The 14,181-nt window shown below is 47.5% G+C and overlaps 1 protein-coding gene across 1 annotated transcript; it reads right to left on the reverse strand.

The window, feature by feature from the left end:
• Positions 1-8,258: 8,258 nt before the first annotated feature.
• MYOZ1 (myozenin 1) lies at positions 8,259-13,061 on the reverse strand. Its single transcript, XM_036736019.1, has 6 exons — positions 13,002-13,061; positions 11,850-11,944; positions 10,872-11,050; positions 9,404-9,665; positions 8,700-8,865; positions 8,259-8,510 (listed from the first exon to the last, which is right to left on the reverse strand). Exons 2-6 carry the CDS (start codon positions 11,920-11,922, stop codon positions 8,279-8,281), a joined length of 912 nt encoding a protein of 303 aa, XP_036591914.1. The 5' UTR covers positions 11,923-11,944; positions 13,002-13,061; the 3' UTR covers positions 8,259-8,278.
• Positions 13,062-14,181: the final 1,120 nt, after the last annotated feature.

The following is a 14,181-nucleotide window of genomic DNA, read 5'->3' on the forward strand; positions in this document are numbered from 1 at the left end:
ATTCATTATTCAACCAATAAGTTGTATCTGTTACATACAATGTAGTACTTTCAGAAATGGAAACTAAGACAAAGCTAAATAAAATACAGTCTTTACCCTTAGTCTACTAGATCTGGGGCACCAGTGTGAAAAATTAGTGCTTTAACTTACCAACTAAGCGAGGTCTGATGTCCAAAAACAGCAAGGTTGGCTAAAGAGGAATTTGAACTACTGTCCTAATTAATAAAGTTGTCTATCTGCTGAACAGAATAATAAAAGAATTACAAACCAGAAGGGGGGGAAACATTTTGTTTCTGTCTGTTGAAGCCAAAAAGACAATACAGAAGTAGAAATATTGAGCACTTATATTACAAAATAAAATTCATAAATTCTTCATCTGCTGTGCCACAACTTTGTTTATATTGATAAAAAGATATATTGCTTAATAAGCAAAATAATACAAACTTGCCTCATAGAGAGTAATTCTACTTTTAGAGTCACCAAGCAATCAATCAATCAGCAAGCATTTATTAAGTCCCCACTGCTAAGCCCTGGGGAAAGCAGAACTGTGCTAGACCTAGGATTTCATTACTGGAAGGAACTCCGTGGTGAAGAAACTCCCTCTACCAACATAGACCTGCACAGAGCACAAGGAGATGAAGTGGGTCACTCGGCCAGTCGAGATGAAACGCTGGACTTAAATCCAGGCCTTCCCGACTTTGAAGCCAACTCTATCCACTATACGTGACCTGCCTCCTTGGGTCCTGGAGATACAAAGACAGGTACCAAAGAAGGTAGTAAGATTCTGAGCTGGAAGCCACTTTGGTATTAATCTTACCCAACTTTATCCTCCCAAAGAGGAATACACTGAAGCCCAGAAACCTCAGGTCACACAAGCACTACTACAGTAGTAGTACTCTACTACACCACAATGCACATGATTCAGTGAGGCCACCATTCATAAGTTAATATTAGCATAACTTCTGGCAGACTCCTTTCCTTTCCCACTCTCAAAATAGTAACAATTTTTTAGGTCTCCTAAGTAAAGCTGAATCCATTTGATTCCACCTAAGACTTCATTGTTAAAATTCAAATGTATACTTCTGACATGCCAGACTTTAATCTTGTACAGCAAATCATTTTAACCAGATTTTGTGTTCAAACTATTATAAGAACAGAAAAGCTTTTCTTATTATTTACTGAGTTTTCTTCCTGAAAGTACTGTACTTTCAGACACATCACCTGAACTGATTTTGCACTATATGTATAATTTCATAAATATACTGTAAAGCAATTCTATAATGTATAGGAAGAAATGTTTTCTTAGCATACACATCTTTCCATTAACCCAAATATGCTAGTAAAAGTGCTCATTTCCAGTTTTTTGGCACCACAATCCTTGAGTATGTTGCATTTTGTTGTTGTTCAGTCACTTCCAATTCTGTGACCCCATTTGGAGTTTTCTTGGCAAAGACAGTAGAGTAGTTTGCCATTTCCTTCTCTAGCTCATTTGACAGATGAGGAAACTGAGGCAAATAAAGTTAAGAGACTTGCCCTGAGTCACAGGGCTATTAAACATCCGAGGCCGAATTTGAATTTAGGTCTTCCTCATTCCAGGCCCAGTGCTCTATCCACTTCATCACCTTGCTGCCCTGGTACACCGTACACCCCAAACCAAATTAACCTCCAGTAAGGAAGTACTGCAGCATATAAGCAATCTTCTTTTCATGTCTCAAGATATCCAAGGCTTTTTAGGAAAAAACACTTAGTGCTAGTCTTTGTTCACACCACCATACCTGCAACACTAGTCCTGAGCTTTTCTCCACAAGACAAAATTAGAGCTAGATCTGAGACATCAAAGTTCTAAAGTTTTGCATCAATCCCCAAATCAACATGCATTTAGCGAACCTACTATGTGCCAGGCAATGTGATAAGCCCTGAGGACACAAAGAAAGGCAAAAACAATTACTGCCTTCAAGGAGCTCACCATCTAAGGTGGGGAAACAAAACGAATGTGACACTCGCACTGAGTAAACCAAATCAACCCCTCCTCTTAGTACTCTTATTTCCTTTTACTGGGTACCCACTTCCTGGGTCATGTCTCACCCTAATGCAACCAGGTTCCTTCCTACCCAGACACTCTGTCCCTTTCTCCCCCACAGCAGGTATCCCTGCCTATACTTCCATTGTCCACTCATGCCCTGCTCACCCTCCCCAAATCTTCAGCAGAGCTTCATCAGAGCCCCAACTCTGCAGGGGTTCACCCTACTGCCTGCCCCCCATCTTGCAACTACTCTTTGACTTTGACCCTGCCTCTGCCTGACTATACACTGGAGAAAGCAGTAGACAGAGTGCTCAATCTGGGAGACAGGAATTGAAATCCAGCCTCAAGCATTTACTAGCTTTCAGACCCTGGGCAAAACACTTAACCTCTATCTGCCTCATTCTCCTCACCTGTACAATAAGAATGACGATAAATAGCACCTGCCTCCCAAAGAGGATAAAATGAGATAAAATTTGAAAAGTGCTGAGCCAACCTTAAAGCGCTGTATAACTGCCAGCTGTGATGAGAAGGATGATATCATTACATCACGTACTTGACTACACTGCCCCCCCTCCCCTCGTACCAGCACACACCCGAGCCCCGGTCCACCATCCCAGCGCGCAGTTTACCTTGCTACACTTCGGATACACCCACCTCGTTATTCACCTGCACTCCGGCCCCTCCCCCCACTTGCAAATAGTGCCTCGCTGCCTTCTGGCTGCCCCTACTCCCCCCTCCCCATACCAGGCTGCACTGGGGCGCCCTCCCATGCCGCCCTCCCCACCACTGCTTCGACCACTGCTTTGGCCCCTACTCCGGCTCTCGCCCCAACCCCACGAGCGGGCACCCAGATTAGCCACGCCCCCTACACTCCGGCCCCGCCCTCAATTTGCCCTAATCCCGCCCCTCCTCTTCCTTCCCCTCTCCCCGATAACTAGGTTTCTCCACCCCGCCCCCCGCTCCCACCAAAGCCGCTCTGCCCCTCGCTTTGGTACTCCCACCCACCCAAGGCCTGGATGCTCCCGCCGGTATCGGTAACACTCCGAAGCCCAGACCCCGTCAGGGCCTACCCTTCGTACTCCCCACACTCCCTTTACCTACGGCCCCGTCCCCCCCAAGGGTGTCGCACTCACCACTTCTGCAGCCGCATCCTCACTCTCCGCGGCTGCTATAGCTACAGGGAGCCAAGGCAACCAAGTCTCGCGAGACTTCCTCCGTGGCCCGAGAAGCGACTCGAGAGCAGCGTTCCGCGACGTCAGCCAATGAGAAAGGACCCGGCAAGAAAACAAGAGACAGGGGGTGGAGGAGACATCTCGCGAGAATGTGAAGAGCAGCGCAAGATGGCGGCCAAGAGGGGTGCGTCTCTGAAGCGGTAATCTGGGGATTGGCCGAGGGAGGCGGTGCCGGGGCCGGAGGAAACGCGGCACCCTGCCAGGATTGGAGGAGATCGGAAGGGGCGGGGCACCGTTGTGCCGGTGTCCAAAGTGGATTTAGAGGTTGCCGATCCCGACTCCCAGCTAGGGGCGGAGCGTCCTAGGATCTGAAGCCCCTCCGCGGTTTGGTCCCGGCCGCCGGTCGGTCCGCCTAGTGCTGATAGAGGCGGGGTTTTCACCCAGTGTTGTCTCTTGCTCTCATTGGTTGATTGGCCTTAGCCCCTCCCTTCGGAGTGCGCCTGGCGGAGGTGAAGCGCTCATCAAACGGCCCCTCGGTGACCTTTGAAAGCTTCCCTAGAGCGCTGGCGCCTAGAACGTAGTAGGTGCTTAGTAGTCTTCACTTCTTCCCTTTCGCTACGGAAGTGCGGGGTCGCTATTAAAAGCAGAAAGAAAGACCACCCCTGCCCTCCAGAAGTTTACATTCTAATGGAAAACGCACCCCATGAAGAGGAGCTGGAAGGGGTGGGAGGGAGGTAGAAAAACAGTTCAGAAAACCCGCAGCATTTATTTCCAATCAGACCTTTTCTATCTCATGAAATGGAACACAGGACTTGGTGTTGGAAAGAGCTGGGTTCAAATTCTGCAGTCGTGTGGTCCAGAGCAATCATCTATGTGTCTCTGAGCCTAATAACAGCACCCATCTCACCAGGAATCAAATGAGACGATGTACAAAGGGTTTTGCGCTCTTGAAAGTTATCATTGTCACTTTTGAACCGAGCTGGGGGTGTTGGGAAGTGCATTCATTTAGAGTATCATTTCGGGCTTGCTCTAAGGACGTGTTGATTTATTGTTTGGGGGCCCCTTTTCTGCTTACTCATCTTTTAGTTTTCTTGGGAGGGTTTCACTCCTCTCTGCTCTTTTTAAATATGTCTTTTTATTGGGTATATTTGTTTTGAAGCGGTGAAGAGAAGTTGGGCTTTAGTCAAGGCTTTGCTCTGCTGTCGTTGCAGAAAGGAGGGCAGATTTAAAGAAGGAATTGACATTTGAATTTGGCTTTAAAGGACTTGTAGGAATTCAACAGGTGGAGATGGCTTTCCCAGCTCAGGGAACATGATAGCAAAGGGAAGGCGTGGGGGAGGGGGGACAGGATCTGTTTCAGAAGCAACAAGGAGTCCAGCTTGGTTTCAATTCAGCATTACTTGCCTGTTTTTAGAAAACCTTCTACTGGGCATTGAGGATAAAAAGACAAAAACAAATAATCCTGGTCCTAAAAGATCTTACCTTCTCATGAGGGCATAAAATATGTACCAGTTAGGATAGTTTGTGGAGGGAGAGAGAGCACCAACAAAATTAGGGGTGGGGCAGGGAGCAGGGATCTGGAAAACCTTATTAGAGGAGATAGCCTCTGGCTGAGCCTTGAAACTAGCCAGGGATTATAGACAGAGGTGAGGAGGAAAGGCATTCCAGGCATGGCTGGGCCTAGGGGACAACCTGTGCAAAGACATAAAGGCGAGGGATGGAATATCAAGCTCAGGGAACACTTAGACTCGTCCAGTCCTCTCATTTTACAGAGGAGGAAACAGCACCAGAGAGACGAAGTGTTTTTCAGGGCTGGATTGTGGGACTTCTGACTCCAAATTCAGTACTCCTTCTATTTTACCACAGTGTCTCAATGGAGGATTTGGGGGTGGTAAAGGCAATTCAGAAATAGAACTAGGAGCCAGGGGTAGAAATCACAGATTAAGGGGAAACCACACGTTCGAGCAATCCCAAGGTGGAATGGCTGCCACCAGAAGTAGTGGTTCCCAATGGCTGGAGATCTTCAACTAAGGCTGTTGAGTATTTGGTAGAGGGAAGTCTTTGTCAAGTATAAGATAGACTAAATGGCTGCTAAGGCCTCTAAGACTGAGTCACCATTCCCTCTACTTCAAATGTACCAAGCTAGGCTACATGGAAAATAAAAGTAAATACCAAGCCCTAAGTAAAAATTACTCTCAGACATAGCCATCAGCAGGGATGATTTGTATCAGATGACAAAATAAGGTTGAGGTTGGTTTAAATTTGCACTTGAGTAACATCAACTCTTGGGAATCTCTGGCCCCCTACCTTGTTCTGACTAGCAGTTTCTAATCAATCCCTACCCCCCAACTCCTGGGCATCTCTGCTCCGACCAGAAGTTTCTAAATGGCCCCCAGAAGACCCTTCCCCTCCCCATATTCCAGCAATCTCTAATCACCCCGGTTCCTGGATAGATAATGGCAAAGATACTTTCTGCAACACTCCCTTCTAGCAATTTGGCTGTTCAGTGTATCCAGACTATATGCCCTAATGTTTCCCACAACTATACCCTATAAGAATCCCTTTTCCCTCCCTTCCGGGGCACCCCTGTCTGAGTAAGGCAGCATTGTCCCAAATTGCTATTCCTCAACCCTGAATAAATGCCTCATTTTATTTCCTGATCACCTAGTTGGTCTGGGTTTTTTTGTACGTTGATGATATGTTGCCCTATAGGTACCTTCCATATTTATTTTGTGCCATCTTTTCCATGAAGTCTTTCCTGATCTCATCAGCTGAAAGTGGTCTTTTGCCTCCTAGAATTTCTCATAACAATTTATTTTGCCTTTACGTTATTCTTTGCCATTATTGTGTTCTCTCTTGTATCAGTCTTTTGTGTACAACTGTTTTCTTCCTAACCACCAATCAATGAGCTTTATTAAGAACCTACAGTATACTAGGCAGGGGCAGCTAGATGGCCCAGTTAATAGACCACTGGTTCTGGAGTCAGGAAGTTTTGTTGTCATTGTTCACCTAAATTCAGATCCTGCCTCAGACACTTACTAGCTGTGTGACCCCGGGCAAGTCGTTTAACCTCTGTTTGCCTTAATTTACTGGAGAAGAAAATGTCAGACCACTATGGTATTTTTGCAAAGAAAATCCTATGAACATCATGGTCTATGAGGTCATGAAGAGTTGGGCATGACTGAACAACAATATTTACTAGACACGGGCCTAGACAGTGAAGATACAAGTAGAAGAAATGAAATAATCCCTACTCATAAGGAACTCACTTTCTAATGGAAGAAACAAGCATGTATAAATATGCAGCATAAATAAAAAGTACTGTGTAAATACAAAGTTAATTGTAGTTTGGGAAGAAGGGCACTAACATCTGTGAAGACTGGTTTCAGGAAGCTTTGATGTAGAAATGGTGCTTGTGCCGCATCTCAAAGGAAGTGACACAGTATAAGGTGAAGGTCAGGAGAGGGTATGTGGGATGGACCACTGGTGTAAAGTCAGGAGAGGTGGAAGACATGGCCAATTAGACTGTATTCAAGGGGAGAGAGTCATTCGAGAGAGAAAGTCATGTGCCCTGAGATCTGAAAGACAGCCTCAAGTCCCTGAGGGCAAGGTAATAGATCTTATTTCAACATTGTGCCCACAGTTATTGTTGCTAAAATGTGCAGCATATCTCACGTCAGGTGCAAGATTCTAGTCACAGGCACTCGGGCTGAGCAGCAGCTGGTCCATGGTGGGGATCCAGTTAAAGTTCTTTCCACTCACATGGCTGCTAGCTTCATACAGGCCCTCAGCCCCTCTGGCCTAAGCTATAAATTTGGATTCAGTCAAAGGGCCCCACTTGAGGACCTAGTGGGCCACTTGTGGTCTTGAGGTTGAAGGTTCCCCACCCCTGTGGCCTAGCCCCTAGTTTGGCACATAATAGGCACTTTATGAGTGACCCTGCTTGAACAAAGAGAATTAAAGCCAGGAAGGGGCAGTAAACATAATATAGATAAAAAGAAAATACAGATATGGAATCAGGTAGCCAGTCCCCTTCACTATCTACAGCATTCTCAGGAGATTCATCTCACATACACACATATACAAATCACAGTACAGTTTTTAAGCTCTAATACCTTGATGTAAGGGGCAGCTAGACGGTGAAGTGGCTAGAGCACTGGGGCCTGGGATCAGGAAGATCTGAGTTCAAATTTGACCTCGGATACTTACTATGTGACCCACAGCAAGTCACTTAGACCTGTTTGCTTCAGTTTCCTCATCCATAAAATTTGCTGGAGAAGAAAATGGCAAAGTGCTTCAGTGTCTTTGCTAAGAAAACCCCAAATGGGGTCACAAAGAATCAGCCACCATTGGAAAAATGACTAAACTGAAGCTTAATGTAGGAAAATAAGATTTCAGAATTTCAGAATATGGGTTTGAGGGGAGAGCAGAACCAACTCCTAGCTAACAATTCAGACCTACCAATTGGGGGTCCATTATGCATTGTTCTTACCTGAAACCTCACCCTTTGTTGTTTGAGAACTACCTCACTTCTTGTCCTAAAGTCCAAAGAAACCAAATTAGAGAAGATGACGTAGAGAGAGCATTGGCTGACCTGGCTTCCATGTTTTGTGCACGCAACTATGAATGTATTTTGTTGTCTGTGTATGGTCACCTAGAACTAGATCCTGCTTGTGCAACCCTGATAATGAAGTGGTCAAGTCAAACAAACATTATTTAAGTCTCTACTGTGTGCAAGACACTGGGCTATCAAATGCTTGGTTCTGGTTAGTCTCTGTGCATAACTAACAATAGCTTCTTTTCTGACTTTGAAGTAGAGGAAGAGTGAGTTTGTTTGAAGACGTTTATTGAGCATTACCTGTGACAGAATAGTTGACTGGGGAGTCCTGTGTCTAGGGAAATGGCACTTCAAGTGGGAACATGGATTGGTGAATCAAGGGAGAGCTTTCCTTCCTTCTGTTCTTCCCTCATTCCCACAAACACAGGGACTTGGAGCTGGAGGTGCCCTGCATAGCAACTCCTCCCTACCTCATTGGGATCAGGGCAGGGGACCTTGAGCCTTGATAAGGTGGAAGGGAGCTCCTCATAGCTCCTCAGTCTCGCCATCCAGGGGAATCCCAACATCCACACTGTAGTCAACAGGCTCCCCAGAGCTCAGCCAGGGGACAGGAGTACGATTGAAAGAGGGCCTATTGGAGAGGCTGTTGCTATAGAGAAGCAAGGGTTCACTCAACAAAGGTCCCAAGTCTATCTTGGGCATCTGGAAAGTCATGCGTTTGGAAGCTTTCTCATATCCACCATAAGGCATCGCTGTCCTGGAAAAAGGTTAAGTCACATGCTTCAGAACAAGAGTCCTCAACCCAGAGTATAGAGAGCCATTTCCAACAGATAACACTCCCCCTAGAAGTTAAGTCCCTGTCCTTTTGAGAGCATGATAACCCATTTTGTTCCACACCCATTCTACCCTTTTCTCCCTTCCCCACTCCTTTGCCCCTAGTCCCCACCTGTTGAAAGATTTGTAGTGGGGAAGGTCAGCTTTGGCCCCATAGGCCAACAGGTCGATGCCAAGTTCCACTTTCTGCTGGGGATCAACACCCATAGCTCGCTCCCATGGGGAGATATAGGTTTTAAACACAGTGACATGTTTCCCATCTCCACCTGCATGGTCTCCTATGAGCCGAGGGGTACAGGGGTGGGGATGGAGAGAAAGGAGAACAAACATATTAGTTCAACAGAGAACTTGAACCAATAAAATTAAATGCCTTAGCCCTACACTGGAGGATCTGAAGCCCAGGAACAAAAAATGTCTATACCCTAGGGACTAATTGGAGAGCACTTGGGTCCTAATAGGAGACTGGGCCCAAGGCAGACAGAATGAGAAGTCTGTTTATGTGATTAAATCTGAAAGCCAGAAAGACGACTTAAGACAATGCTCCTAAGAGTCTTTGTCCATGGGCAGTAGCTCCACACTTTCACATATACCCAGGTCCACCCAAATATCTCAGTCCATAGTCAGAATGTAGTCTTTGCCAGTAGGGCTTGTTTCATTCATTGTATCTGTATCACTAGCACTTAGCACCATCCTGACACATAGCAAGTTCTTAATAAATACTTGTTGAGTGATGCTTGTTCATTCTGGGGGTGGAAGATAGGAGAGTAGCTGTGCTTTGTGGTCTAAAGAGCTTGATCTGAGAGGTGGACTACTTACCTGTCCCTGCCGCACTGTCACCCTCTCTGCTGTCCCCTCCACCACCAGCCTGGCTCCCAGGGCCTCCTCTGCCCCCTGACCCAGGCCCAGAGCCCTGATGATGCTGGTGTTGGTTAGAGCCATATTGTCCAGCAGAACCGCTGCCCCCCATCTGGCCCCTGCTGCCTCCTCCTCCTCCTCCTCCTCCTCCTCCGTAGGAGAATCCTTGACCATCTGTGCCCAGTTGCCCTCCCACTGTGGGGAGGAACTTCTGGAAACGATCCTAAAAAGAGAGGAAGAAGACATGATGGTGGGAGCAAGGGAAAGGAGATAATGAAAGATATTTGCCACTTAGACTACTTCCAGTCTCCAGAGACAACACCTTCCTAACATGTATAACAGACAACGTAGTGACTGGACTCACCTGAGGGGTGGGACAAGAATGAGGAAGGAGGAAGAGTGAGCCCTAAGGACAGGAGGCATGCCTCCCCAGCTCCCCTGCTTTACATCTTAGTGTGGGGAAAGAAGCTCATCGCCATCTTTCTCACTGCCCAGTCTCTCACTGAGGCAAAGAAGCCTAGGACACCTGTCAGCCCAGCTATAATTAGAGAAATAAAAATGGTCCAGTGGTCTAGGAATGCCACAAAGGACTGAAGTTTCCATGGGGAAGTGGCTGGAAAGGGCCCTTTTCCCACTCCCCACCCCATGACATCTAACAGCGGCAGTGATATCCCTGATACCCTTCTTCTCCTCAGGGATGATGAGTCAGCGTGGGTTGTGACAGTAGCTGCTAGACAGGATCTCCCTGACAGTGAAACCATAGCTAAGGCGAAAGAGAGGATGGCCGAAAGGACAACATAAGCCTTGGCCAAAAGGACTAAAAATAACCGCCAGCTAGCTTCTTCAGGAGGATCTCAGGACCTTCCCCGTGAACTACAAACTGCACCACCCCTCCCCCACCCTCCACTGCCGTGTAATAAGATCACAAGCTGGAAGAAGTGCTTTTTGGCTCTCTAAAGTTAGACCTCAACAGCTCAGTGACTTCACTGCACCAGGGCCCCCTGCTACAGAGGGGTGGATGGACGATGTAGGCTCTATCCCTACCCCTCTGTGACCATCTGCTCCCATTCTATTAGGAAAGCTGTAGAAGGTATCCAGCTTCTCAGCTAACATACGCCTCTCCAACTTCTTGGGCATAGGGCATGAGCCTGGAGGAAGGGGATCTAAAAGGGAGAGCTTCTCCATAGCTCCCAACAAGACAGCAGTGTCTTCTTTCCTTGCCCTGCCCAACACTACCATGGATTATTCCCCTTCCTAGATGAGGTAGGACTCTGGCCCATACTAGCCTGTGGCTCCCCAAGGAGCTGTTGGAAGACTTTGGACTTAAGGCTAAAGTGGTTCAGGATTTAGGATTCACCAAAGAACTGCCATGGGAGACATTGGGATCTGAGGTTCATGACATGGGTGATCTGAAGAGTACACAGCTCACCATTGAGTTGTCAGTGAAGACATCAGGGTTGTTTTCATAGATGAATTTCTCAACCCGCAGCTGCCGGAGCTTAAACATCTTGGAACCACGGTTAGTGAGCAATGACAGTTCCTCCAGCATCACATCCCTTGGGACACTTATCTTCTTGCCCAGGTTCAAACCTGAACTGTCTTGCCCACCTTGGGGAGAAGAGGGAAGGGAAGGGAGGGGAGGGAAACAAAGCAAATACAGGCTCTGTTTTGGAGGTAGCAAGTAGTCCTGTAAGCTTTCAATTCAACAAGAGAAAAGCACGTAACCTAGATCCCAGTCCCTAATCTCAGAGCATTTAGGGAAGTGGGGAATATCTTCCCCGTGTTAGGATTAAGTTTTTACCCCCAGGCTTCAAGCTAGGAAGAAAGCAGTACAAAGGAGAGAATAACTGGGCTAGGGACATGAAAGGGCAGGGATATGAGGAAGCTAGAGGAGCAAAGGGGGGGATATGGAGGTGGGGGAAGGATAGAGCTTAGAGGACAATATAGAATAGAGGGTGGAAGAGGGGAAGAATGAACTTTGGAACAAATCTGCCTGGCTGTGGCCACTTCAAGAGAGGGAAATGCCTTTCGTTCCATCCAACTGCTCTGGTTATGTGTTCCCTGGGTACTTACAGCATCCCTTGCCATCCTTGAATGATACTAGCAGGGGTACCCACCCAGTCAGTCCAATTGAATGATTCTCAGAAGGATTAACTTCCTAGAGACAATGTCTTATGGAGCTTTTGTCAGAATGAAGCAGAAGGGATGGAGAATGACCATCCTTAAAGGGTAGGCCTCCCTCCCATACCAGAGGCTCCCCCTCCTAAGAAAATCCCTGCCCTGACCCCTAGGACATATAGATTTATGATACTGCTCACAGGTCCTGTGCCTGTCTGTGTATCTGTCTGGGGGGGGGTAAGGGAGAGGGGGTGACTATTTTTTGTGGAAAAAGGCGTCTCTGGCCTACCTCCAGTGAGCTCCATGATGAGTTTGCTGGGTTTCCGCCTCTTGTTTGGGGCTGGAGTTCCTGAGAGTGGCATTATAGAAGGTCTTCAGGTCAGCCTGTTGGTAAGTTTAGAGAATGGACAGAAAAGAGTAAGTCCTTATAATGGCTTCTCTCCCCTTTTAGGGCTTCTTTCTTTTCCTCTTCTTATTATGCAGATGCTTGTTTCTTCCCCCACTCCCCACCCAACTGACCCAAGGTTCCATGGATAACCCCAGCTAGCATAGGAAAATATGAAAAAGACATGGCATTAGACAGACTCCATTGCCTTGGTGTGATTCCAAATTCAGAGATAGGACTAGAGCTGGTGATAGGTCACACTAAAGAGTCAAGAAAGTGCCTGAGAGGGCTGGAATCTGAGGCCCATTCTGCCAAGGCAAAGAGGTTTCTGCCAGAAATGTTTCCTATGGAGAGAAGGAATTGGCATTTGGCTCTGTTGTTTGGACTTTGCCTTTAAGTGATAATATAACTCCCTTCTCCCAACACTTCAGCTCCCCTTACCCTAACACTAGAGGGTCTCCCCTCAAGGGTCCCTCTGATCCCTAACTCTCAATAGTTCAGTAATCTCAAAGGAGCAGGAAACTTGGATGAGGAGGGCAGCTCAGTGTAGAAGTCACTGTAATTGGATCTGGGAGCAGAGTGGGAGATGAGTTGGAAGAAACATCTGCCCCCAGCTCTACTCTGGGCAAGGGCCCCAGTGCCTCCCAGACAGAAATGGCAACTCAGCACACTCTGCTTCTGCTCAATCCATCCCCCCCAACTCCAGCCCTGCTACAGCTTTTATATAATTGCAAGGACTAGCCACCTAGTCAGGTTCAAGTTAAAGCCTTTTGATGAACTCCTCCCCACCTACTTCAACTCCCTCTCCTAGTTTCCCATTCAGCTCCAGACTTCCCGAGCCCTTTTCCCTTTTTTCCAGTGCCCTTCCCCCATCTCTTTGGCCCAGCCAATCCCCCTCCCCCCCAAAGCTGTCCAACCTGCATCCTTCATTCCCTGCTCCCTAAACTCCTTGGCTCTTCTTCCAATCTTCCTGATGATCCTTACTTCATACATTCTCCACCCACACCCTCCCCCCTCCACTGGACAGCTGGGTGAAGAGGATGGGGTGGCACTCACCAAGGGTCACAGCTGCAGACACAGACACAGGACCAGTCCCACTGGGAGCTTCAGACCCTCAGGCTGAACAGGTTGGGAGTTTGTGGCAGGAGCGGGTATGGTTAGTGTCTCCCCCAGGGGTCCAGTTGCTGTGGAGAGCTGAGCAGCTCTGACCTGAGAACCTGAGCTGGGCGGGTGTAGGGGTGGTGGGGGGGGGGTGTTATTAATAGAGATGATGAGTGAGAGCAGCTCAGATGGCATTGGGGAATACTGAGACCCTGGCCTAAGACCCCGCCCTCCAGGCACAGAGAGGACTCTCAGACTCAAGGGAGTTGCCTGAGCCGTATTCAAGATTGATCTGAGCCCTGTTTATTCATTTCCTTCTCCACTATTATCTGGAGACAAAGACCTAAAAAGCGTCTAGGACACTGGAGCCCCTAGGGGAGAAGTGAAGGGGAAGGGAGAGGTGAAGAGATATTCGGTTCTTTTATGGAGATGAAGATATGGAGGCCAACAGTTGCTCCATGGGGGAGCTGGGGGAAGTGGAGGAGAGGGGTGGGTTGTGCAGAGGAAACCTGGAAAGATCAGTGAGGAAAAGAAAGGTGATTTCACTGTGACTGAAATCTAAGATGTTCTGAACACCCACAAGGCTATTCTGGTTGGGGGAGGAGGAGCAGGCCTCGCCTTTAAATAGATCCCTCTCTCCCAGGAGGTCCCTGAATGAAGTTCAGACAGGCCCCCAGGGCCTTCGGGGTCCTGCTCCTTCCACTTTCTCCTTTTACAGTCTGTACCTTCTTTCTCTTTCTCATGTCTAACCATTGTTCCAGAGTTTCCAGTAGCTTTTTCAAGAGAGGGCAGGTAGAGTCTTGACCCCCAGCTCTTCTTGTAAGCCAATATTTGTTTTCATGAGTGCCTAGTGTCTGGAGCTCAAATGTTTTGGATGACAAGGCCCAATAAATACCTTCAGGTTCTCCAGCCCTGCCAGCTTTCTTTGGGTCTCCCCAACTTTCAGGTTCTTTTACCTAACTTCAATTCTTTTTTTTTTTTTTTTGCCTGGGTTTACTTATCTCACCTGGGCTGGAAGTGCCGAAGCCACTGGTGAGCTGACCCCACTGCTGATTAGACTGATAATTTGGTTTTCAGGTTCTTCCCTGGGTGGGTTCACCCCTACTGGGGAGCTCACCATCCTGGGTCCAGATTT

Source organism: Trichosurus vulpecula, chromosome 8 (genome assembly GCF_011100635.1).
Source record: "Trichosurus vulpecula isolate mTriVul1 chromosome 8, mTriVul1.pri, whole genome shotgun sequence".
Taxonomy (NCBI): Eukaryota; Metazoa; Chordata; class Mammalia; order Diprotodontia; family Phalangeridae; genus Trichosurus; species Trichosurus vulpecula.